Source organism: Oryx dammah, unplaced genomic scaffold, assembly GCF_014754425.2.
Source record: "Oryx dammah isolate SB20612 unplaced genomic scaffold, SCBI_Odam_1.1 HiC_scaffold_26, whole genome shotgun sequence".
Classification (NCBI taxonomy): Eukaryota; Metazoa; Chordata; class Mammalia; order Artiodactyla; family Bovidae; genus Oryx; species Oryx dammah.
Window position 1 is genome coordinate 16,040,653 of NW_024070210.1, and position 26,700 is coordinate 16,067,352.

The 26,700-nt window shown below is 44.5% G+C and overlaps 1 protein-coding gene across 1 annotated transcript in view; it reads right to left on the reverse strand.

Moving 5' to 3' along the window:
- Positions 1-18,533, reverse strand: part of LOC120852697 (feline leukemia virus subgroup C receptor-related protein 2-like) — a 31,300-nt gene extending 12,767 nt beyond the window's left edge. The window contains exons 1-3 of the mRNA XM_040226058.1: positions 17,905-18,533; positions 10,192-10,333; positions 7,411-7,551 (exon numbers count right to left, since the gene is read on the reverse strand). Coding sequence (XP_040081992.1) covers positions 7,411-7,551; positions 10,192-10,333; positions 17,905-18,489 — 868 coding nt within the window. The 5' untranslated portion in view covers positions 18,490-18,533. The remainder of the gene's footprint in view (positions 1-7,410; positions 7,552-10,191; positions 10,334-17,904) is intronic.
- Positions 18,534-26,700: the final 8,167 nt, after the last annotated feature.

Here is a 26,700-nt window from a genome sequence, read left to right on the forward strand (position 1 = left end):
CACAGGACCCCAGGCCACAGAGCCACTCAGAAGCCATTCTCTTTCGCCCCCAAGCTGATGGCTCAGTGCAGGGAAACATGGGCATGGCCCCCACCCTGCCTCAACCCCTCCCAGGAGCCACTATTGTTTGTAACCCACGCACAGGCATAGTTGCCAGGATCCCCATAAAGGACAGGCCAGTGGAGAGAGTCGCTGTGCTCAGAGAAGGACAATGAAGGGCTTCCCATCAGGGGTGAGAAGATGGCCCAGGAGGGGGCCAAGCTGGTAGAGGAGTGGGACTTGGAGCTCATCTTCTCCCACCAAAACATTAGAAACACACCTGCAATGGAACAAATCACACAGAACAGCTGCTGAACACTGACAGAAGCCCCCAGACTTCCATAAAACCTCCACAAAGAAGGAATCAGGGTGGGGCCTCTGCCCCAGGAGGGAGCTGTGAAGGAGGGAAGGTTCCCGCACCTGGGGAAGCCTCCTCACCAGGAAGGGGATAAGACTGGATGGAGGAAGAGCTTCTGAGCCCAGGAGGAGGGCACAGCGACTGGGCAAAAAAGGAGAATGACCTGCACAGAAGGCCAGCACTGTCTCCCGGCACCTCCTAGCCTGAGATACTCCTCCATCAGTCCAGGCAGGGACTGGATGATGAAGCTCAGGCTTCAGAGGTCAGACCTGGGGAGAGGACCAGGGTTGGCTGCATGAAAATAGCCTGAATAGGTGACTGCGGCAACAGAGAGTGTACTTAGAAGATGCTTGGGCCTGCCAGAGAGGCAAGGTGCCATTACTGGGGGCACATGAGGAGAGGGGCAGAACCACCATAAGAGCTTCTTTCCCTGTGAGCATGCCCAGGAAACAGGGCACCACTTACAGGAGGTCCAAGAACAGCACAAGTCACCACTGTCCTGGTGGGCTCCAGGGGCAGGCACAGATTGGCATTAGGAGACCCATGAGTAGGTGCCAGGCCCTGTGTTCACTCTCCTGGGGGCACGCAAGGCCTGCTGTAACTGCACACCCCATATCACCGGGATAACAGCCAGCACACATTGAGGGAAGAGACAGCAAGCATCTAAACTAAAAGCAGCCTCTCAATTCCAAAAGAGAGAGCAGAGGAGAAGGACTTGAGCTCACCTCCTCTTGCAAAAATGCCAAACTTGGAAAAAGAATGAAGGCACAGACTGAGAAGTTTACAAGAGATGTTCAACAAAGAGCTAGGAAATATAAAGAACAAACAGAGGTGAACAGTACTGTAACTGCTATAAAAAAAAATACACTAGGAGGAATCGATAGCAGAATAAATGAGGCAGAGGAGCACGTAAATGAGGTGGGAGATTGAACGATGGAACTCACCGTTGTGGGACAGAATAAAGAAAAAAGAATGAAAAGAAACGAGGGCAGTCTCAGAGACTTGTGGGACAACACCAAACATTCCAACACTTGCATTATAGGGGTCCAAAGGAGAACAGAGGGCCTGAGAAAATATTTGAAGAGATTATAGTCAAAAAGTTTCCTAATATGAGAAAGTAAACACTCAAGTCCAGGAAGCAGAGAGAGTCCCATACAAGGTAAACCCAAGGAGAACATGCAGAGACACGTATTAATCAAACTGACAAAAATTAAAGACAAAGAAAAACTATTAAAAGCAACCAAGCAGAAGCAACAAATAACATACAATGGAACTCCCATAAGCTTGTCCTTGTTGAGTTGCTAAGTCATATCCAGCTCTTTGTGACCCCATGCCAGGCTTCCCTGTCCTACACTGTCTCCTGGAGTTTGCTCAGACTCATGTCCATTGAGTTGGTGATGCCATCTAACCTCTCATCTTCTGTTGCCCCTTCTCCCCTGCCCTCAATCTTTCCCATAAGGTTATCAGCTGATTTTTCAGCAGAAACTTTGCTGGCCAGAAGGGAATGGCATGATATATTTGAAGTAATGAAAAGGAATAACCTACAACTAAGAATACTCTACCTAGCCAGGTCATTCGGATTTGATGGAGAAATCAAGCTTTACAGACAAGCAAAAGCTAAAAGAATTCAGCACCACCAAACCACTGTTATAACAAATCCTAAAGGAATTCTCTAGGCAGGGAAAAAAAGAAAAGGCAACTAGAATCAAGAAAATTGCAAATGGGGAAGCTTGCTAGTAAAGACTAACATCAGTTCAGATCAGTTCAGTTCAGTCGCTCAGTCGTGTCCGACTCTTTGCGACCCCATGAATCGCAGCATGCCAGGCCTCCCTGTCCATCACCAACTCCCGGAGTTCACTCAGACTCACGTCCATCGAGTCAGTGATGCCATCCAGCCATCTCATCCTCTGTCATCCCCTTCTCCTCCTGCCCCCAATCCCTCCCAGCATCAGAGTCTTTTCCAATGAGTCTACTCTTCGCATGGGGTGGCCAAAGTACTGGAGTTTCAGCTTTAGCATCATTCCTTCCAAAGAAATCCCAGGGCTGATCTCCTTCAGAATGGACTGGTTGGATCTCCTTGCAGTCCAAGAGACTCTCAAGAGTCTTCTCCAACACCACAGTTCAAAAGCATCAATTCTTCGGCACTCAGCCTTCTTCACAGTCCAAATCTCACATCCATACATGACCACAGGAAAAACCATAGTCTTGACTAGATGGACCTTAGTTGGCAAAGTAATGTCTCTGCTTTTGAATATACTGTCTAGGTTGGTCATAACTTTTCTTCCAAGGAGTAAGCGTCTTTTAATTTCATGGCTGCAGTCACCATCTGCCATGATTTTGGAGCCCCCAAAAATAAAGTCTGACACTGTTTCTACTGTTTCCCTATTTTTTCCCATGAAGTGATGGGACCGGATGCCATGATCTTAGTTTTCTGAATGTTGAGCTTTAAGCCAACTTTTTCACTCTCTTCTGTCACTTTCATCAAGAGGCTTTTTAGTTCCTCTTCACTTTCTGCCATAAGGGTGGTGTCATCTGCGTATCTGAGGTTATTGATATTTCTCCTGGCAATCTTGATTCCAGCTTGTGTTTCTTCCAGCCCAGCGTTTCTCATGATGTACGCTGCATAGAAGTTAAATAAGCAGGGTGACAATATACAGCCTTGACGTACTCCTTTTCCTATTTGAAACCAGTCTGTTGTTCCATGTCCAGTTCTAACTGTTGCTTCCTGACCTGCATATAGGTTTCTCAAGAGACAGGTCAGGTGGTCTGGTATTCCCATCTCTTTCAGAATTTTCCACAGTTTATTGTGATCCACACAGTCAAAGGCTTTGGCATAGTCAATAAAGCAGAAATAGATGTTTTTCTGGAACTCTCTTGCTTTTTCCATGATCCAGCGGATGTTGGCAATTTGATCTCTGGTTCCTCTGCCTTTTCTAAAACCAGCTTGAACCAGGGAGTTCACAGTTCACGTATTGCTGAAGCCTGGCTTGGAGAATTTTGAGCATTACTTTACTAGCATGTGAGATGAGTGCAATTGTGCAGTAGTTTGCGCATTCTTTGGCATTGTCTTTCTTCGGGACTGGAATGAAAACTGACCTTTTCCAGTCCTGTGGCCACTGCTGAGTTTTCCAAACTTGCTGGCATATTGAGTGCAACACTTTCACAGCATCATCTTTCAGGATTTGAAATAGCTTAACTGGAATTCCATCACCTCCACTTGCTTTGTTCGTAGTGATGCTTTCTAAGGCCCACTTGACTTCACATTCCAGGATGTCTGGCTCTAGATGAGTGATCACACCATCGTGATTATCTGGGTCATGAAGTTTTTTTTGTATAGTTCTTCTGTGTATTCTTGCCACCTCTTCTTAATATCTTCTACTTCTGTTAGGTCCCTACCATTTCTGTCCTTTATCGAGCCCATCTTTGCATGAAATGTTCACTTGGTATCTCTAATTTTCTTGAAGAGATCTCTAGTCTTTCCCACTCTGTTCTTGTCCTCTATTTCTTTGCATTGACTGAAGAAAGCTTTCTTATCTCTTCTTGCTGTTCTCTGGAACTCTGCATTCAGATGCTTTTATCTTTCCTTTTCTCCTTTGTTTTTTGCCTCTCTTCTTTTCACAGCTATCAGAATGTGGTCCACTGGAGAAGGGAATGGCAAACCACTTCAGTATTCTTGCCTTGAGAACCCCATGAACAGTATGAAAAGATTAACATAAAGGTAGGAAATAATCCACACACACATGATATCAAAACCAGCAATCATGAGGAGCAAACAAATGCAGGATATTGGAAATGCACTTGAAATCAGAAGATCAGCAACTTAAAACAACCTTTATATATGTAGACTGCTATATCAAAAGCTATGAAAACCACAAACCAAAAACCTATAATAGATACACAAGAACAAAAACAGCAACCCAAACATATCACTATAGATAGACATCCAATCAGAAGAGAAGAGAATAAAAGAGGAAGGGAAGAAAAAAGGCTTTCAAAAGCAAATCCTAAACAATTAACAAAATGGCAATAAGAACATTCACATTCTTAATTACCTTAAATGTAAATAGATTAAATGCTCCTACCAAAAGACATAGACTGACTGAATGGATACAAAAATAAAACCCATATATATGCTGTCTATAAGAAACCCACTTCAGATCTAGGAACACACAGAGACTGAAAGGGACAGAATGAAATAAAAAATATTCCATGCAAATGGAAATCAAGAGAAAGCTAGAGCAATACTCATATCAGGCAAAATAGACTTTAAAATAAAGATTATTATAAGATACAAAGAACTACATAATGATCAAGGGATATATATATATGCACTCAACATAGAAGCACCCAAACATATAAGGTAAATGCTAACAGCCATACAAGGAGAGATCAACAGTAACACAATAATAGTAGGGACTTACAAGCTGGTTCTTTGAAAAGATAAGCAATATTGATAAACCTTTAGCTAAATTCATCACAAAAAAAAGGGAAAGAACACAAAATCATAAATTAAAAACAAAAGAGAAGTTAAAACTGACACCACATAAATACAAAGTTTCATAAGGAGATTACTATAAAAAACTATATGCCAATAAACGGACAGCATTGAAGAAATGGACAAATTCTTAGTGCTGGGAGCCAGCATGGGGAACCCCACCCATGGCAAAGGTCATGAGGAACGGGCCCGACGTGCAAAGGTGGGATCAGGCCTCAGGGGTCCCCCTTGGACTTTCTCGAGCATCTACCCCCCAAAAACCAGAGTCTGCCTGTTTTACTGCATTATACTTTTCACTCACTCTTCTGATATTAACAGGGGCTATCCCCGACCACCTTTCTCTGGAAAAGTTAACTTAGAGCTCCAGTTTACAGTCTCCTGCATATAAAAGGAGTGTCTCAAATCAAACCCCCTTTGTTAGCATTCTAGCTTGCTTGGCAGGTCTATTCAGACTCTTGCAGCTACACATGTGATTATTCGCAGCCTCCCAACTGTGAGAGGCACCAGAAGCCTAAAACAGAGCCTTTCAAAGAGTTAAAAGTTATTAGAGTATTGCTGATGTAAGGTTTCACTGTTGAGCCAATGCTTGTTGCTAAGTTCCCATATCTCTTATCCACTGTACACCTGGGAGTGCATTAGTTAACATAGTTGGAATGTAAAAAAAAAAAACACAAGTGTAGCCTTTAATTTAACCACATCAGATCTTTGAGCTAATTGGTTCTTTCTTGTAACTCACTGCACCTTTACTCTGTGAAAAATGTAACTCTGTTTAGCATTTTCTGAGGCTGACATAGATTAAAAATATAAAGAAAAAACATTTTGAGGGAAAATCAGTTTTCTGGTTGAGCAGCCTTTATCAAAAGAGGGTCATAAAATGTTCACAGGCCTCCAGGGCCAGAAGATAAACACAACATCATTTGTGGGAAAGGTATGCAGAAAAAATCCTGGTCTCGATAAGGGCAAAACTGCTAGAATGTTTGGGCTGACTCTGTATGACCTTGCATCTTTCATTTCCCTCTATGTATAAGGCAAGGTATAAAAGTACCTTTTGAAAAATAAAGTAATTGGGCCTCACTCACCGAAGAAGTTTGGTCACCCCATGTTTTTTCTTTTTTTCTCTCTTTCTTTCTTTCTCTCTCTCACTTTCTTTTTCAGGCTGATCCCTTAATGCATGAAGGCTCCCTGTGTTCACTTACCTGCCCGGGTTTCTAAGACCTGAACAGGAAGACGTTCTGCATCTTCACTCCCTCGGGAGACCAGGAGGGCACCTGTGGCCTCCATGAACAGGGCAAACTCCTTGTCTCAGAGTTTTATTGGCTTTCTATGTAAACCAAGGAATATCAGCCTCTTTCTCTCCTCTATTTTCTTATCTACAACATTCTTTCCTTATCCCTCTCTAAATCATTCTCTTCGCCGACACCGTCACACTTCGGATACCCTGGATCCAAGCCCGGGCAGGACCCCGGCACTTAGAAAGACACAACCTTCTAAAACTGCACCAGGAAGAAGTAGAAAATATGAACAGACAAATTGCATGTACTGAAATTAAAACAGTGACTTAAAAACTCCCAACAGGGACTTCCCTGGTGGTCTAGTGGTTAAAATCTGCCTTCCAATGTAAGAGGGATGTGAGTTTGATCCCTGGGCAAAGAACTAAAATCCCACATGCTGGGTGGCCAAACAAATAAACAAAAAACGTAAAAACAATGCAGTACACCCAGTTAGACTTGAATTTCAGGAAAATAATTTTATAGCATAAAAATGCCCCAAATCCAGATACATCAGGTCTCCTCTTCACATTTCTAGCTGAAGTACACGCCTGGACACATCTGCTTCTTACCATACCTGATGTTGTCTTGCATTCAGGTTAAAAAAGGAGCCAAGTGGCAGATGAAGGATTGGTTGGGGAATGATTCACGTAGTAAGACTCATGTAAACATCCATCCATACCTTCATTCAGTCACCCATTTAACAACTGTCAGGTTGGAGTACCTACTCCAGGCTATGATTTCTCCTACTGCTGAGGAAATATATAGGTAAATAGACATAAATCCCTACTCTCAGGGAGTTCCTAGTTTGTGGGAAAACAGGCCTGGAAATGACTTTTCCTGTCTGACTCTTTGTGACCCCATGGACTGCATAGCCCACCAGGCTCCTCCATTCATGGAATTTTCCAGACAAGAGTACTGGAGTGGATTGCCATTTCCTTCTCCAAAGATGTACTAAGGACAGCACAGTAAACGGTCACCTAATACTGCTTCACAGCAGACATACTGGGATGAGACTTGGAGGGTCAGTAGGCATGTTGCCAGGTGACTTGACAGGGGAAGGAATGGTTTCCTCGGTAAACTTAAAGGAACAGGTAAGACTCTGTGGCACAGCTGGCTCTTCTGCTTAACCCTAAATGATGAGTTTATATATATATTCGGGATCTGGAAACAGTAAGATGCACAGAAACCTCAGGTCTCTTGTCTCACATGCTCAGCTCCAGTACACCCCAGACACACATGCATCATACCATAGGTGATGACTAGCAGCACAAAGCTGAAGTTTTTGAAGAGTTGGATGATGGAACTTAAGTACGGAGCATCAGTAGACGCCAAGGTATAGCTCAGGCACTGGGCCCTGCTGGGGGGATGTTTAGGCTTCTCTTTGAACACTGAAAGGAAAGAAACAGAGATCATTGCAAGTCCCCTGGTCCTACTCCTGCAGAGCTGCCACACAGATAAGCACTGACTCCCTCATATGAGAAGAGGCTCAGACTTCAAAAGGAAATATTAATTCTTTGATTAAATCCTCTAGAGTCTCCTCTCTTGAAGCTGCATCTCACTGCCTGTGGCTGAGGGGCTGGTCCTTTGATTACTTTTTCTTAATGACCTTTGGACAGCTGCAATCATTGGACTTTCCAGGCAGTGCTCAAGGATAAAGGAGTCCTGTAACAAATGACAATACCAAATGGCAGAGCACTGAAAAATCCCATAGTAACCAGTGGACAGAAAGGAAGTGAGAGCTGAGGCTGTGGGATTAGTGGGCCCAGATGAGGACTCAGCTCCAGAGTGCCTCCCAGGAAAGGGGCTGGGCTGCCCATGCTGAGCACAGAGCCTGGCACCTGCTGCCAATAAACACTCCCTGAGTAAGGGAAGGAGCTGCTCCTATTGCAGAGACCTCAAGTCCCTCCCTAGTTTCTCAGAGTGTGAATCAGACATCTGCCTCCTGAGAAACCAGAGGATTAACACACACTCCTGCAGGACTGGGGCTCTGATAGGAAGGACCAGGAAGGGACAGTGGGGAAACCATTCTCCTTATGTTCTAGTTTCAGTACAGCTGGTTCAGTCCATTTCACTGCACTGACTGCTGTTCTGTTCTCTGGGGGCCAGATCAGTTTAACCAGCTGTCTGCTTAAATTGGTCCCCTAGATGAGGCACCATCTTTACCCCCAGACTCCATAAGAACACTTGTGAAAGGTCAGGAGACTGTCTCCATTTAGAGGAAGGTCTGGAAATAAGGTTTAATCTCTTGAAGATCAAATGATTCCCCCGCTCAGACAACCCTCCAGCCCAGGCTACAGGGCCCTGCTTCTTCCTTCTCTGGAAATAGTCTCGAACAACTTACCACCTTTGGGAACCTCTCATCCATTATCTGGCCTGTTCACCTCCCTTTCTATTATGTGTATGTGCTGTGCTTAGTCGTGTCTGACTCTTCACAGTCCCCTGGACTACAGCGCACCAGGCTTCTCTGTCCATGGGGATTCTCCAGGCAAAAATACTGGAGTGGGTAGCCTATCACTTCTCCAGGGGATCTTCCCAGCCCAGGAATTGAACCAGGGTTTCCTGCATTGCAGGCAGATTCTTGACCAGCTGAGCTAACAAATTGGTCCCAAGTTTTCTATTAGTAGCAAGAAATCAAGGAAAGAAGTGTTTTGTTTTTTAATATCTGTAATGGCAGGGTTTGCTCAGGGACTTGCCAACTGAAAACCACAATTCAGATAAGATTTTTCAGTTCTTTTACTCAACTACTCTGTGTGATTAATAGTAAAATGTCACACTGTAGAAATGTCCTACCTTCAGATCTCAACTGCAAAGGCCCTCATTTGCTACAAACACAAGGATTTACAACTAGCTACATTACAGTTTGAAACTTCAGTTCTGGCTGAGATTGTTCTCAGCCACAGCTTCACAGCTTCCTACCTTTCCAGGAACAACAAGGAACTCCATCCAAGAGATCCTGTGAGCTTTGAAAAGCCATCAGGCAGCCCCTCCTCAGCTTGGACCCGGGGAGGGAATGACAGTGAGAACAGCTGGATGAGGTCCCTGATCATAAAACTGTTTGACTCTGGAAGTGAGGCTGATGGGAAGGAAGGAAAACTTTAACGTGTGTGGTGGAATTTTCATATATTAAGAGACAGCTGGTTAATCTTTAAAGACAAATGACTCACTGAAAATGAACACTTCTGCACTCTTTCTGAATTTATCACAGCCTGTGTGATATCACTCAGATGATAAAAGAGGATATCAATCATATTAACCAAATATCTCAATGTTTAGATATATATTCATATAAAATTAATAGTAGTTATTTGAGGTTTCTGGTTGGGATTAGCTGGTACAACGGTGATCCTTTTCTTTATGCTTTTTTTGTATTTTCTAGATTTTTCCATAATAAGCCTATCTTATATACCTTTTTAAAAAGCATTTTAAAAATGTGGTCACCAGGTATTTTCAGGTGAATGTATGAGAGGACTAGTGTTTGTAGGTCAATCCTGTTTTGTTCCAGAACTTTAGAGTATGGAGTTAAACAATTTAGGCTTGAATCCAATCTCTGCCACTTACTATCTGATCTTGAATAGAGATCACTCTCCTCAAGTATCAGTTTACTCTTGGTTAAGTGAACTGATAGTGGTACCCTCTCTATAGGGCACTTGAAGAGTCAATGAGATCAGGCAGACTCTTCACAGGGCCTGTGACATCATAAATGCTCACAGGTTTTCATCAAGGAAATCAGCAGGCTGCCTACTAATTCTAATGAGATCACACTAGGAAACTGGTGAGTTACAGCTAAACTTTACTGAGCAGCTAACAGAGTACACAGGACCAGCTAGCACTGTATGAGCAGCAACTACTCGGGCTATAAGGCTCGAAGACCATTAGAAGCGCAGCCTCCAGTTTCTGTAGATACATTTTATAGAATATATGATACCTAGAATGGTGTTCTAGGGTCGTGTTCATAAGGAGGTCCTCACCCAAGTCAGCAAGACCTCCCTCCGTCCCCACCGACCCCTTAAATCTGCTAATGACCTTACCGATGATGACAAGGATGAAAAGCAGAGTGGCCACACCTGCTGTTATGTAGAACATGATGCTGATGTGGTAGGCAAGCTCATCAGGGTTGTCGATGTTGGGTACTGAGACAGCAGGGATCAAGAACCCAAGGGCAATTCCAAGCTATAGAAGACAGAGAGAATCAATAGTAGTATAAGTGTCCAAGAGGTGACAGTACACACTTAACACACTCCTGATAAGAATCATAATCCCCAACTTCCGTTCTTTCTTAGAACACAAACAGGGATTGTTTTCCCTCTTAAGACACCGCAGAGATTGCTCTTTTGCTTCACAATTCAACTCACGTACATTTATGACAGCCCTCGGTATCAATCCTATTGAAAGAATTATAGTTGGAGTTCTCAATGCAAGCTGGCTCTTCTCTAGCTGCAAACTACTGAACAACGTACCTATACTCCCATCTCTAAGGTAGAATGAAATCATGCCATTTGCAGCAACACTGATGGACCTACAGATTCTCATACTGAGTGAAATAAGTTAGACAGAGAAAAACAAATATCATTATGATATCTCTTCAATGTGGAATGCTCAAAATCCTTCAAGCTAGGCTCAGCAGTACAAGAACCAAGAACTTCCAGGTGTACAAGCTGGGTTTCGAAGAGGCAGAGGATTCAGACATCACATTGTTAACATTCACTGGATCATGCAGAAAACATGAGAGTTTCAGGAAAAAAAATCTTCTTTTGCTTCACTGACTATATGAAAACCTTTGTGTGGATTACAACAAACTGTGGAAAATTCTTAAACAGATAGGAGTACCAGACCACTTTACCTGTCTCCTGAGAATTCTGTATCTGGGTCAAGAGTCCAACAGTTAGATCATTACAGAGAACAACTGACTAGCTCAAAATTGGGAAAGTAGTATGACAAATAAGCAGTATCCCTGCTTATTTAACTTATAGGCAGAGTTGCTGTTGTTTGGTCACTAAGTCTTGTCCAACTCTTTGCAACACCCTGACTGTAGCCTGCCAGTCTCTTCTCTCCATGGAATTCTCCAGGCAAGAATACTGGAGGGGGTTGCCATTTCCTTCTCCAGGGGAACTTTACATCCCAGGGATCGAACCCATGTCTCCTGCATTGCAGGCAGATTCTTTACTACTGAGTCACCTGGGAAACCCATATGCAGATTTCATCATGTGAAATGCTGAGTTGGATGAATCCCAAGCTGGAATCAAGAATGCTGGGAGAAATAGCAACAACCTCAGATATGCAGATGGTGCCATTCTAATGGCAGAAAGTGAAGAGGAACTACTAAAGATCTCTTTATGACAGTGAAAGAGGAGAATGAAAAAGCTGGCTTGAAACTCAACATTCAAAAAACTAAGATGCCCACTTTCACCACTACTATTCAACATAGTTTTGGAAGTTTTGGCCATAGCAATCAGAGCAGAAAAAGAAATAAAAGGAATCCAAATTGGAAAAGAAGAAGTAAAACTCTCACTGTTTGCAGATGACATGATCCTCTACATAGAAAACCCTAAAGACTCCACCAGAAAATTACTAGAGCTAATCAATGAATATAGTAAAGTTGCAGGATATAAAATCAACACACAGAAATCCCTTGCATTCCTATACACTAATAATGAGAAAATAGAAAGAAATTAAGGAAACAATTCCATTCACCATTGCAATGAAAAGAATAAAATACTAGGAATATATCTACCTAAAGAAACTAAAGACCTATATATAGAAAACTATAAAACGCTGGTGAAAGAAATCAAAGAGGACACTAATGGAGAAATATACCATGTTCATGGATCAGAAGAATCAGTATAGTGAAAATGAGTATACTACCCAAAGCAATCTATAGATTCAATGCAATCCCTATCAAGCTACCAACGGTATTTTTCACAGAGCTAGAAGAAATAATTTCACAGTTTGTGTGGAAATACAAAAAACCTCGAATAGCCAAAGAAATCTTGAGAAAGAAGAATGGAACTGGAGGACTTAACCTGCCTGACTTCAGGCTCTACTACAAATCAAAGTCATCAAGACAGTATGGTACTGGCACAAAGACAGAAATATAGATCAATGGAACAAAATAGAAAGCCCAGAGATAAATCCATGCACCTATGGACACCCTGTCTTTGACAAAGGAGGCAAGAATATACAATGGAGAAAAGACAATCTCTTTAACAAGTGGTGCTGGGAAAACTGGTCAACCACTTGTAAAAGAATGAAACTAGAACAGTTTCTAACATACACAAAAATAAACTCAAAATGGATTAAAGATCTAAATGTAAGACCAGAAACTATAAAACTCCTAGAGGAGAACATAGGCAAAACACTCTCCGACATACATCACAGCAGGATCCTCTATGACCCACCTCCCAGAATATTGGAAATAAAAGCAAAAATAAACAAATGGGACCTAATTAAAATTAAAAGCTTCTGCACAACAAAGGAAACTATAAGCAAGGTGAAAAGACAGCCTTCAGAATGGGAGAAAATAATAGCAAATGAAGCAACCGACAAACAACTAATCTCAAAAATATACAAGCAACTCCTGCAGCTCAATTCCAGAAAAATAAATGACCCAATCAAAAAATGGGCCAAAGAACTAAATAGACATTTCTCCAAAGAAGACATACAGATGGCTAACCAACACATGAAAAGATGCTCAACATCACTCATTATCAGAGAAATGCAAATCAAAACCACAACGAGGTACCAATTCATGCCAGTCAGAATGGCTATGATCCAAAATTCTACAAGCAATAAATGCTGGAGAGGGTGTGGAGAAAAGGGAACTCTCTTACACTGTTGGTGGGAACGCAAACTAGTATAGCCACTATGGAGAACAGTGTGGAGATTCCTTAAAAAACTGGAAATAGAACTGCCTTATGACCCAGCAATCCCACTGCTGGGCATACACACTGAGGAAATGAGAATTGAAAGAGACACATGTACCCCAATGTTCATCGCAGCACTGTTATAATAGCCAGGACATGGAAGCAACCTAGATGTCCATCAGCAGATGAATGGATAACAAAGCTGTGGTATATATACACAATGGAGTATTACTCAGCCATTAAAAAGAATACATTTCAATCAGTTCTAATGAGGTGGATGAAACTGGAGCCGATTATACAGAGTGAAGTAAGCTAGAAAGAAAAACACCAATATAGTATACTAACACGTATATATGGAATTTAGAAAGATGGTAACAATAACCCTGTATGTGAGACAGCAAAAGAGACACAGATGTATAGAACAGTCTTTTGGACTCTGTGGGAGAAGGAGAGGGTGGGATGATTTGGGGGAATGGTATGGAAAAATGTATAATATCATATAAGAAACGAATCGCCAGTCCAGGTTCGATACAGGATCCTTGGGGCTGGTGCGCTAGGATGACCCGGAGGGATGGTATGGGGAGGGAGGTGGGAGGGGGGTTCAGGATGGGGAACATGTGTACACCCATGGCGAATTCATGTTGATGTGTGGCAGAACCAACACAATATTGCAAAGTAATTAGCCTCCAATTAAAATAAATAAATTAAAAAAAGAAACCCTAAGATCATTTCATCTGGTCTCATTGATTCACGACAAGCAGAAGGGGAAAAAGTAGAAGCAGTGACAGATTTTCTTTTTCCTGGGCTCCAAAACCACTGCATACTGTGATTGCAGCCATGAAATTAAAAGATGCTTGCTCCTTGAAAAAAAAAGCTCTGACAAACCTAGATGGTGTATTAAAAAGCAGAGACATCATTTTACCAACAAAGATCCATATTTTCAAACTATGTTTTTTACAGTAGTCATGTACAGATGTGAGATTTGGACCAGAAAGAAGGCTGAGCACCAAAGAATTGATGTTTTCGAATTGTGGTGTTGAAGAAAACTCTCAAGACTCCCTTGGACAGCAAGGAGATTAAACCAGTCAATCCTAAAGGAAATTAGTCCTGAATATTCATTGAAAGGACAATGCTGAAGCCAAAGATCCAATACTTTGACCACCTGACTGGAAGAGCCAACTCATTAAAAAGATCCTGATGCTGGGAAAGATAGAAGGCAAAAGCAGAAGACGGTGGCAGAGGATGAGATGGTTCGATAGCATCACCGTCTCAACGGACATGAATTTGAGCAAACCTTGGGAAATAATGGAGATCAGAGGAGGCTGGCATGCTGCAGTCCATGAGATCACAAAGAGTCAGACATGACTTAGAGGTTAAACAACAACAATATGTGGAATCTACAAAAAGGGTACAAAATGAACTTATTTACAAAACAGAAAGAGAGTTACAGGTGTAGAAAACAAATTTATGATCACCAGGACATAAGGAAGGGGTGTGGAGGGATAAATTGAGAGATTGAGATTGACATATATACACCATTATATATAAAATAGATTGCTAATAAGAACCTACTATAACACTAAGAGATGGGAATACTATACCAGCTGACTTGTCTCTTGAGAAACCTGTATGCAGGTCAGGAAGCAACAGTAAGAACTGGACATAGAAGAATAGATTGGTTCCAAATAGGAAAAGGAGTACATCAAAGCTGTATATTGTCACCCTGCTTGTTTAACTAATATGCAGAGTACATTATGAGAAATGCTGGGCTGGAAGAAGCACAAGCTGGAATTAAGATTGCTGGGAGAAATATCAATAACCTCAGATATGCAGATGAAACCACCCTTGTGGTAGAAAGTGAAGAACTAAAGAGCCTCTTGATGAAAGTGAAAGAGGAGAGTGAAAAAGTTGGCTTAAACCTCAACATTCAGAAAATGAAGATCATGGCATCTGGTCCCATCACATCATAGCAAATAGATGGGGAAACAGTGGAAACAGTGGCTGACTTTATTTTTCTGGGCTCCAAAATCACTGCAGATGGTGACTGCAGCCATGAAATTAAAAGAAAGATGCTTACTCCTTGGAAGGAACGTTATGACCAATGTAGACAGCATATTAGAAAGCAGAGACATTACTTTGTCAACAAAGGTCTGTCTAGTCAAGGCTATGGTTTTTCCAGTAGTCATGTATGGATGTGAGAGTTGGATTATAAAGAAAGCTGAGCACAGAAGAATTGTTGCTTTTGAACTGTGGTGTTGGAGAAGACTCTTGAGAGTCCCTAGGACTGTGAGAAGATCCAATCAGTCCATCTTAAAGGAGATCATTCCTGGGTGTGCATTGGAAGGACTGATGCTGAAGCTGAAACTCCAACACTTTGGCCACCTGATGCAAAGAGCTGACTCATTTGAAAAGACCCTGATGCTGGGAAAGATTGAGGGTGGGAGGAGAAGGGGACGACAGAGGATGAGATGGTTGGATGGCATCACAGACTCAATGGACTTGAGTTTGGGTAAACTCTGAGAGTTGGTGACGGACAGGGAGGCCTGGCGTGCTGCGGTTCATGGGGTCGCAAGGAGTCGGATATGACTGAGCGACTGAACTGAACTGAACTCATAACACTTACTATATAAAACTTTACTCAATACTCTATAACGGCTTATTTTGGAAAATAATTTTTAAAGGGTAGATATATGTATATCGATAATGGATTCACTTTGCTGTACACCTGGGACTAACACAACATTGCAAATCAACTATACGCCTATTAAAAAAAAATTTTTTTTAAGTACCATTAGGTAAAACATAAATTTGGTGTGCTCTGCTGTGTCAGGTTTGCAGAAAGGAATGGGTGTTGGAAGACACAGGATCGGGGAGAGGGGAGGGCAAGGGTGAGCAAACCTCCGTCAAGTTTTCTATTATTTTGAACGTGGCTTTTTCCCGGTTGGGCATATGTTTGGTTGCTGACTTTGAAAAACTCCCATAAGAAAGCTATTTTAGCCACTTTCTAGTTTGTTTCATGTATCTGTGGGAGGGACAAGGGTGTGGAGCTTCCTGGTCCACAATCTACTAAGGGACAGGCTGAGTGGGAAGGTCAAGGAAACTGAAGACGTAGACTTGATTCCACAAAATTGTCAGGCCCTCAAGTCTGCCTGCCAAGGCAAGATGGCCAAGACAGAAGTCAGGCCAGGCTACTAGAGCTTCGTCCCATGCAGTGCACTGAGCTGCAGGTCAAAGAAGCAGGATTAGAAGCTTCTGCTGTGGTTCCACCTCAGGCCTGCAGGGCCTCTACCACCCTGCCCCGCACTCCCCAGGGTTCCAGGATATTTTCAGAACCTCAAGTGAATCAGAATTATGAGCCCCACCCAAGCCCACCCTCCCGTCTCACTCTGGAGAGTGACTGAGATCCCAGCTCCTCTACCTGGGAACTGGACCCATCTACAGCAGCACAGACATGCCAGCCCTGATAGGAAGCCTGCTCCAGGCAGGAGGGCGCCTCCCCAGGGCACCGTGCTCCTCTCTCCCGGTGAGTTCACGTCTGATCACAAACCTCGCCTGGGAAGCCAGGTGGAGACACAGGTGCCTGGCCTCTTCCCTAGAGGATCTGATTCAGAAGTCCAGGTGAGGGCCCAGACATCTGTAGTCTGTCCTGGACCCTCAGGTGAGGTAAATGGGCACCATTTGAGGGAGCACTGGTCTAGTTTCCTTCCTGGAGTGGCCAGCCTCTGAGCTCACCCACCTGCCTGTATCTTTGGTGAGGGCTTTGCATGAAGGAGAAACCAGAACTGGCATTCAGTTCCTCTTTACCTTCCCTAGAAGTCTCATCCTAGAAGTCTTATATAACCCACAATTTCAAACTTTAAAATAACAGTAATTATAGTAAGTTTTTGAGTTTTATCAGCACATGAAAAAAGAGTTTTAAGCTAGACTCAAAAGACAAATATTACTTGATGTTAGTTATATGCATTATCTAGAACAGACAAATTCATAGAAAGTAGAAGAGCTTAATAGAGGCAGGAGGAGGGGGAAAGGACAGGTTGTTATTTAACCGGTACAGAGTTGTTGGGGATGAATAAAAACAGTTTTGGGTACATATATTGATAATTCTTATACAACCTTGTGAAACTAATGCCATTGAATTGTGTACATGTATGACTGGGTAAAATTATAAATGTGTCTATTTCAACACAATTTAAAAAATCAGGTTCATAACATGCCCAACTTTCTGGCCCATAAACTCACAGAGATGCAAAGAATTTAAGATTCTCCTTTCAGAATGAAGGAAAAACAAAGGCTTTCCAGGACTTTCCGTGGTTTGTAGGCCTTGGAAATCAGACCAACAGTTTACCCCATCCTCCTGCACTCAACTCTAACCTCCAGGGAAGGAGGTGGGCCCCAAGCTCTGCTCCCATTGTCCTGGCCTCAGCTGTGTATAAGGAAGGTGAGAGCAACACCAGGGCCCTGACTGCTCTCCACAGGATATGGGAGATACTGCGCTTGAGGAAAGCTGGTTGGATGGGCAAAAAAACATCTGCCAAACTCTAAGACACAGAATAGTCTGACATGCAGGGACTGCTCCCCAAGAAAGAACAGCAGCACAGAATTCACAGGTTCAAGCTGGTGAAGTAAGTTGAGGAATGAGATCATAAAGACAGAGACAGCAGGCTTTCTGCCTGCGGAGGAGATACCGTGGGTGACAGGAAAGGCCCATCCTTCTGTCTCCCCACTTTTCTCACACAGTCACTCAGCCACACTTAGTCAGACTCATCCACACTTCACCTAGGGTCGCAAACACTGTTGCAGTCGGCAAAAAGCTTTCACACAGTGAGGCAGTTCGGTACAATGAACACTCAGTCCCCAGTGAACACCCACTCCTCCACCCACCTGATTGCCGAGGACAGCTATGGAGCAGGCGGTTGACACCTCATCATCTCTGAACCAGACGGAAGCAATGCGGGAGGGCATACCCAGGATGAAGACCTGGGCCACAGAGCAGATGACCTGGCCCAGCACGGTGACTGGGAAGAGATGTGGCTGCAGGCTGCCCAGCTTCACCCAGGCCCCCAGGCAGTTGAGAGCGGAGCCGGCGAGGGCGATGGTCCGCAGGCCGAACTTCTCCAAGAGCCAGGCCACCGGCAGGAGCAGAGGGATGTAGGCCAGCATGTAGCACATGGACAGCCAGTCGATGGCAAAGGAACTGACCCTGTAGAAGTTCATGAAGATGTTACTGATGGCAGCATACTGGATCCACTGGAAGGCGTTGCACATGGAGTAGCAGCTGAACACCAGGACCACCGCCCACCGGCGCTTGCTCACCTTGATCATGAACTCTCTGTCCAAGACTCTGAACAGGGTATAGCCACGGGCTTCTGCCTCGAGTGGGGCCATCTGGGAAGGGGTGCCATCATGCTCCTGTTGGTTGGGATCTTCATCCTCCATGACTCCAACCTCTACCGGAGCCCTGAGCATGTGCTAGGGACGCCAGCAGCCTTAAGAGACAGTGATTTGACAGGTTGTCTGAAGCCCTCAGGCCACTTGCCCGCCTGTCCCAGAGTCCCAGAATAAAGGGAGGCCTGAGCCGACCGAAGAGCCTAGAGTGGGGCTCCCTGCACTCCCCTCCCAGTTACTGCTCCCACTGGGCCTTTATGTCCTCTGTCCCTGACTGCTATGCCCTCAGCTGGTGGAAAATGCCTCAAGCCAGTCCTGGCAAACTTCCAAGGCTTTCTGGCCAGTTCAGCCCATCAAAAACAGTTATCTGCTTGCACAAGAATTTTGCAGGACTCTGATAGCTCCAGGGCGGGCACTGGGGCCTGGCTCCACCTCACTCCCCCACCCTAATTCCCAACCCTTTTTCCTAGACTTTCAGTATAAAGAGAAATTTATAGATTTTCCAGGCTGGTTGTGCTCTTGGGATAAAGTGAGTTATAGAAAACTTGTCTCCTATTTGCTTTCCCCCCAGACCTGGTCTTTTGCTAGGGAACTCAGAGTTGCAGCTAATTGTCAGGGTTCTTATTTCCTTTGGATTCCCGGGGCCCTCCTACACGCTGGGACCTGCGTGGGAGGGGAAAGGGGAGTTTTGAGATGCTGAAGACCCAGTGTCAGCTGAGTGAACTTGCCTAGCCCAGCACACACTGTTAAGTGGGCTCTGCAGCCAGGTAGCCCTAGACTGCCCCCTGCTGGTCTGCAGCCCATCCCAGGAGGTAAACCCTCAAGCCAAAGCCTGGAACACTCATTTATTTCAGCCCTGAGGAGAGATTAGAGGCCAGATCCTCCCTGGTTTCAAACACCAGCTCAGCTGCCCCTAGGTGTGTTCTGTAAATTAAGATTCTCCACAATTCCGTGTCTCAGTTTTTTGGAAAATCTGTGAAGCAGGGATGATGAGATAATGGTACCTCCCTCGAAGTATTGTTTGGAGGCTTGAGTGGGTTAAGATTTGAAAGCACTTGGAAAATTCCTGGCAGGTAGTAAGCATTCCAGGAGTGTCAGGTATCCTAACAATTAAAAACACACAAATGTTTCTATTGTGCTAAATCTGTTTACTATATTCGCTCATTTAAGCATCACAAGAATTCTGTGATGGAAGTGCTATCACTAGTGTGCATTTTTTAGATTTGAAACCTGAGACACGAAGAAGGGAAGTAACTTCTCACTTGAGGTCTCAGCTGATGTAAGGAGGCATAATTCTCCTGCAAGTGTGTATCCATTCATGATTCATGCAGGCTACTCAGGCACAGTCTGGGGACAGCCTTGTTGGCATCCTCTTGGGTTTATTACAAAGGCAGAAGCCCAGCCTCACCCCAGCCTCCTGAATCAGCGCTGCATTTTAAAAGACCTCTAGGTGATTCATTTGCTTGCATATTAAAGTTCAAGTGCCACTGGGTGCTGTGCTTTCTTGTTGTGTTCTTTAATTTTCACAGCAAATAAAGGAAGAATTTAAGGCTCTGCGGATGTGGTTCTAGACTTGTTCTGCACATTAAAATCACACGGGGAACTCCACATTCCCAAAGCCTCTGCCACACTCCAGATCAGGTCTCTGAGAGTGGATCCAGCTGGCATGTTTAAAGTTGCAGCCAGGTTTGAGCACCCTTGTGGTTTGAGAGCCACTGGTTTCCAGGAGCGGGAACACTGCTTGAAGGCATCCAATTTTTCGGTAGAAATCATGAAGTCTTGGAGTATAATAGAGTGTCTGAAGAGGGAACTCATACCCATCTAAGAACTTCTACATTAATTTCCCATCCTCTGTCTCAAAATTCCTAAGTTTTCCCCATCTTCTCCAGGGAGCATGGAACTTCCATTCTCGGGAAGCTCTCTGAGAGGCCTCACTGTTTCTTTCCCTAGGTTATCATGGTTCTTTCCTAAAACTCTGCAGATACATTCTTAACTTCATTTTACGGATCTGGAAACTGAGGCCCAGAGAGTCAGAGGGTGTTGTCAGAGCCCCACAGCTGACTGGCATCAGAACAAGCAGACTGGTTTCCTGAGTCCCTTTCCACGAGTCTCTCCCATGTGCTTCTCTGGGGCAATGCTTCAGTTTAGTGACAATTCCCAAGTATCTAATCTGGGTTCAAGTGGTATTTGGGGTTGCCTTGTGTGTGGAGGGAGTCAGGTCTACTGTGAGCCTTGGACTTAGTGTACTCAGGGTTTGTTCTGCATTAGGGGCTTTGGGATCCTGGGCAGGTTATTTTACCTCTTTAGTCTTCAGTTTATGAATGTGTGAAATGAAGATTAAAACTACCTGTGTCACAGGGTTGCTGTGAGAATTTTTAATAATTAAGATAATGTGTCAATTGTTTTCAAAAACAATATTCTGACAGCCACCAAGTACTGTAGTACTGTCTCTTGGCTGATTCCCACCAGGGAGAGGAAAGGTATACAAATGTCGGGTGGATTTTACATTGAGAGAAATATTTTGTATTCAGGGAAGAAACATTCATTGAGCAGCTTACTATACGTTCTATTCATCAATATGTTCTGTCTATAGACATCAATTGGTATACGCTGAAGCTGAAGGAGAAGTACATTTTAGTGTCTGCTTTCTTAAAGTCACCCTCTGACTCTCTGGTTCCTGGTTCTATTCCAAATGACTCCCTCAGGGAGCTAGCGAGAACCACTGACTTTGAGTTCAAGTCTTCCTGGTTCTGCGCAGAAAGGTTAGAAAGTCTGTCCCCTGGAGGCTAACAGTACCACTGGTGTTAGGAGCTGATCCTGAAGTCCAAAGGTGGTATTTTTAAATTTTTTCTTAGTTTTCCTTTGCTTACATATCAAAGGCAGAGATGAGCTGGACTTAACGGTCAAAACAGATAGAGATGAGAAAGGACTTTGGCTGGGGACATTGAGGGAGGTAGGCCGTCCTCAATCCCTCCACCCTAAAAAACACATGTGGGGCTGGGCAGTGCCTCAGTCTTCTCTCTCCCACCTCCCACAGCCCCAAACAAAGGCCTCCAACCCCAAGGGCTTCTCCCCACCGCAACCTGGGCTGTACATGCAGTGGTTTCCAGCAGTCCCAAGGTCAGGGGGTGGGGCACCCTTTTGGATTGCTTACCACCACCTCCACGGGGGCGGTAGAGTGACAGCATGGAGGATGTGAAGGGCATGGGCAGCTAAATAGCTAACGAATCAGGCTGAGGCCCTCGGTGAATGCCCCTTAAAAAGTACTGACACGTGGAATTTGTATACGTGTTGCCCTTACGCATCCTGCGTGTCGTTTCCGTGTGCAATACTGCACTCGCGACACCCTGTCTGCCTCAGCTTCCGCGCTTCCCGGGTATTCCAGCTGGAAGCTCTGCTGCATGTCTCTGTTCAGCTGGGGACCCTGAGTGAGGGAAGCCCCACTGCACGTGCCTGTCTCAATATCTGTGTGTAGAGTGGGCTGAATTTCTTATCACTACGGAATTTTGAAAACTGGAATGAAGAGGAGAGCAGATCAGTTTACACAGAGAGAAGAACAGGTTCTTAAAACATTTTCAAGAAAACAGGTGCAGAGTGTCATCAGGCTGTCGTCAAGCCTGGAACCTGTGGGTCAGTAGAACAATGCTTTCTGAAGGATAACAATGTCCTGCCTAGAATCCTACACGGAGACCACCAAAGGGGAAAAAAAGTACTAGAAAAGAATCAAACACTGTCACACATATAAAGTTTTTTAAAGGCACTTCCTTCTCTCAAGAAGCTGCTAAAGGATGTGCTTCACCAAAATGAGGGAGGAAACCGAGAGAGAGTAAGATGTAAGATTGAAGAAGCCAAGATGCCAACCCCAGGAAAGGAAGGGGGACTCACCAAGATGACAGCAGAGGAATATCCAAGGGGACAGCTATGGGCCAGGCAGAGAAACCGCCTGTTCAGACAGAAGCCGATCAAAGACTCCAGGAAAGATTGGTCAAGATGACCCTGAGAAGACTCTGTTTTAGAAAATTGAAAGAGGTTACAGACTGGGAGAGTATTAGGAATGGGACTCGTGATCAGTACCACAAATATAACTAAATAAATGGGGAGGGGAGGCAATCTTAAATTCCAGTGAAATATAAAAAGCTATGGAGGAAAAGGGAACAAAGTCATGATTACCTTAAGAGACTCAGTTGTGAACAACGTGAGCACAATCATAATAATATGAACACTGAACTTGAAATGATCAAATTTGACAAGTGTTTCAGGAGGATGGGGGAACAGGAAGTGGGTACATGCATGTGGCGGAGATGAGGGCTGGGTGAGCAGAGCTGAATCCTTGACTGCCATATTGGAAAGTCAGCGGATAGTGCCCAACATGGACAAAATCAGGAAGTATCTGTATACCCATGTCATTTAGAGTGAGGAAGGTAAATACCAAAGAATCATCTGCTGATGGGTGAAATAGTTGCCTCAGAGGACCAGGAAAGCAAGGTAGGCAATGCTATGTTTGGTAGATGATAATTTGAGTTTTTTAAACTATGCAAAACTTTGGTTTAAAAAAACCTCAAAATGTAAAAATAGATCAATAATAGAGATTGAGCTGCTTCTCTGAGGCCCACAGGTGATGTCCAGGGGTGAGGTCAATTCCATCCTGGACTTTATAATGTTGGTGCCAAAATGAACACCAAGTCTCCAACCCTGGAGCCGCAGGGAAGCCTCTTCAGTTGAGCTGTGTCCTCCAAAGCTGTGCTGGGTGTCTCGTCAGAAAAGCAGGTGTGTGTTCAGAGGCCCTGTTACCTGCACTCAAGTCTTCACCCTTCTCTGCCTTCCGTCTGCTTCTAGTGGCTCTCAGGCTTGTAGCCTCTGTGGGGGTCTGATGTCTCCTATAATATTTGTGACTCACCTGCTGCCCCAGCATCCAAAGGCCGACCCAGGGCTGCTTCTCCCCTGAATCCTTGTGTCAGTGAGGAGCTCTGCCAGCTCGCAGTCAGCCAGACCCAAGCCCTGAGAGGCACCATCAGTGTGTCCACTGGGTGCTGACCTCCTCGCCTTCTTACCTCAGATCTCATAGCTTCTCACCTTGATTCTGTGATGCCATCTTCATTGTCCTTACATGTCTTATTCACATCACTCAGTTCCACAGGGCATTTCACTTCCGTCCCAGCCTCTGCCCTGCCTTGAACGCTCCAGTATCCACCTCTTGCTTCCAGAAGGCTCTCACTCCCTGACTTAGCACACAGGAGGTCGTGATGTGGCTCTGGCCTCCGCTCCCACCCCCGCTAACTCCCACCTTGCCCTCCGTGTGCTGGACCCACCTGCCGCTCCCAGGCAGCACTAGGCGCACATCATGCCTGTGCCATGCTTGAGCCATGCATGCTCAGAGCATGTGCCATGCTTCACTGCAGGACAAGTGGCACAGCCTCCAGGAAGCCTTCCTTAGCGCCCAGGTCTGAGTCAGAGGTCACCTGCTCACCTTTCTGGTAGCTCCTTTCTAATGGTAGCATAAACACTTGTTTTCCTCTTTAAGTCCTCTATTTTCCATGGGTTCTTTGAGGTTATGACTCATTCCTCTCATAGTCAATCCTGAACCTCTTAGCTTGCTAACTGGCCCCAGAAGGGCATGAAGGTGTAACTGAAGTGACTTCCAAGAGGCAATTCCTGAGTGTGCCCCTCCAGAGACCTCAGCATGAATGAAAGCATATCCAGCTATTACCCAGCCCAAGCTTGCTCTGCTCGCCACACTAAAGGGCAGTAAATGGGAGAAGAGTTGCTGGGGGCAACAAATAATGACTTTAATCAGGAAGCTAGCAGACCAAGAATTTGACAGCCTGCTGTCTCAAAACATCTATCTTCCATCAGTCTGAAATGGTCTCCTTTTATACTTAAAAACTATCCACAACAGAGGAAGTGAGCGGCCACTGTGACAGCAACCAATGGCTGAGGGACCTCCGACAGTCTCTGGCTAACATGTCTGCCCTACCCCTATTACAATTCCCATGTATCAATCTAGATACAGTCTAGTGGGGATAAGGGGTGATAATCTTTCCAGCCACTTCCTGCTAAACAGGGATGATGAGGGTAAGGTTGTGAAATGGAATTGATCAGCATTGGGCTAGGAATATTTAAAAATTTTAGTAAATAATAGAATTCTTTTTCTTCAAATACAGCTATTTGAACCTGATTAAATTTCTTCTGCAAGGAAATTTTAATCTCAATACTTGTCTTTTTTGAAGAGCAACCTTAAGGCTTCTAAGGGCTCACAAACCTATTGCACTCTAGGCCTCTCAGGAGTTGAGTCATTTTCTGATGACAGTGGGGCTACTTTGACCTGAATGTGATGTATCCATGGCTTTACTCCAGCTAACTTGACAGATGACTGTGTGGTAAGTAAAACCAGGGGCTTCCCTGGTGGCTCAGAGAAAAAGAATCTGCCTGCCAAGCAGGAGACCCGGGTTCGATCCCTGGAGAAGGAAATGGCAACCCAATCCAGTATTCTTGCCTGGACAATTCCATGCACAGAGGAGCCTGGTGGACTGCAGTCCACGGGCCTGCAAAGAGTGGGACACGACTGAGTGACTAAAACTTTCACTATTGTGTGTGGGGCTTCTGTAATCAAATTGCCCACATATTGGAGGAAGAGTCCTTCATTCAATTTGAAGTTTCTACGGTCCCTGCTGCTGCTGCTGCTGCTGCTGCTGCTGCTGCTGCTGCTGCTGCTGCTAAGTCACTTCAGTCATGTCCGACTCTGTGTGACCCTAACCAACACTAATGTTTCCCAAAAAGGTCAGGGGAGTTCTCTCCCACTGTACCACATGCAGCATGTGGGATCTTAGTTCCCCGACTAGGGATAGAACCTGTGACCCCTGCAGTGCAGTAGAGCATGGAGTCTCAACCACGGACCATCAGGGAGGTCTCCAAGGTAGGGGAATTCTTAAATCCTTGAGGCAGGACTGTCCACCTATACTGTTGGACTATCTGTTCTTGTAGGCTATTGTTCAAAAACAAATAGCTGCTATGATTCTTCTGTGATAGGAATGCAGAAAAGCATCTTTCAAGTCCAAAACTGACAACCAGCTTTAATTCTAGAATAGTTGAAAGCAGAGTGGATAGTTGTAAGTAGCTACCACAAGGTATAAATCTTAGACTATTTCATTACTAGCCCTCAAGTCTTAGACAAGGCAATATTCTGCTGAGTTTGACTTTTTGACTGGGAAGATAGGGGTGTTATATGGGGACAATCAAAGTGTAATCAGTCCTGTTTTCAGAAACCTCAGAGAATTGGCTGAATTCCCTTGTGGGTTTCTTGCTTAAGGGGGTATTAGGTGTCCCAGTATCCCTTTTGAATGGGGTTTGTATTAGCCTTGTGTTTTTGCCCTATCCTGGGGTGCCATCAGCCCGCACTTCCGGCCTTACCTTTCTGTAGGCCTGGGAGGAGAGATGCTGGGAGACGAGAGTTCTGTATCCTTTTCTGGGATGTCCATGAGTGCCATGTAGGCGTACAGCATGCTCTGGTGGGACCCTGATGTCAAGTTCCTCTAACAGAAAGTTACTTGGGCATTTAATTTACAAAGGAGATCTTGGCCCCAAAGAAGTTGGACACACTGGCATATGCAAGACTGTGATTCAGCGTAAGGTCCCCTAACTGACATTCTAAAGTTTGTCAAAAGAACAATTGTGTACTTCTTCAGAAACTGTCATGACCAGGATGGATCGAGATGCTTTCTGTGCCACCTTGGTGTTTACCACAGAGTGTGTTCCACCCATATCTGTCAGAAAGTCAGTCAACTTTGCCCCCTGTTGAAGTCCCCCAGGGCTCCTGTGGGGAAACTGGAACTGGATGCCTCAAGTCCAAGGGAGATCTCGGGCCTCTTCATCAGAGTGTTCCTCTCTTTCTACCATATGAGAGGCTCCGGTCTTTCTGTCATTGTTTCCTTTCTCATTCCTTATCCCTGGGCAACCTGTTTTCCGGTGCCTTTCCCCCTTACAGTAGGTTTGTCGTTCCCTTCCCAATAGTGGCTTACCTCTCTTCAGGTTCCTACCCACCTGGGAATCCAAAGCTGCTGCCAGAAAAGTCAGGTTCTGTCCTGTATCCTCTGGCTTCTCTTGTTGTTCCCTGTTGTTGAACACTTTAAAAGCAACATCTACCAGTAGAGAAAGCGTCATTCCAAATGCACCATGTAGCTTTTTTATAATTTTATTCTAGTATCTAGGGCGCTTTGCTCAATGCAGGTCATTGTTAACATTCTCAAATTTTCAGGGGCTTCAGGGTCTGCACTAGCATTGCAGCTATAAGCTTTA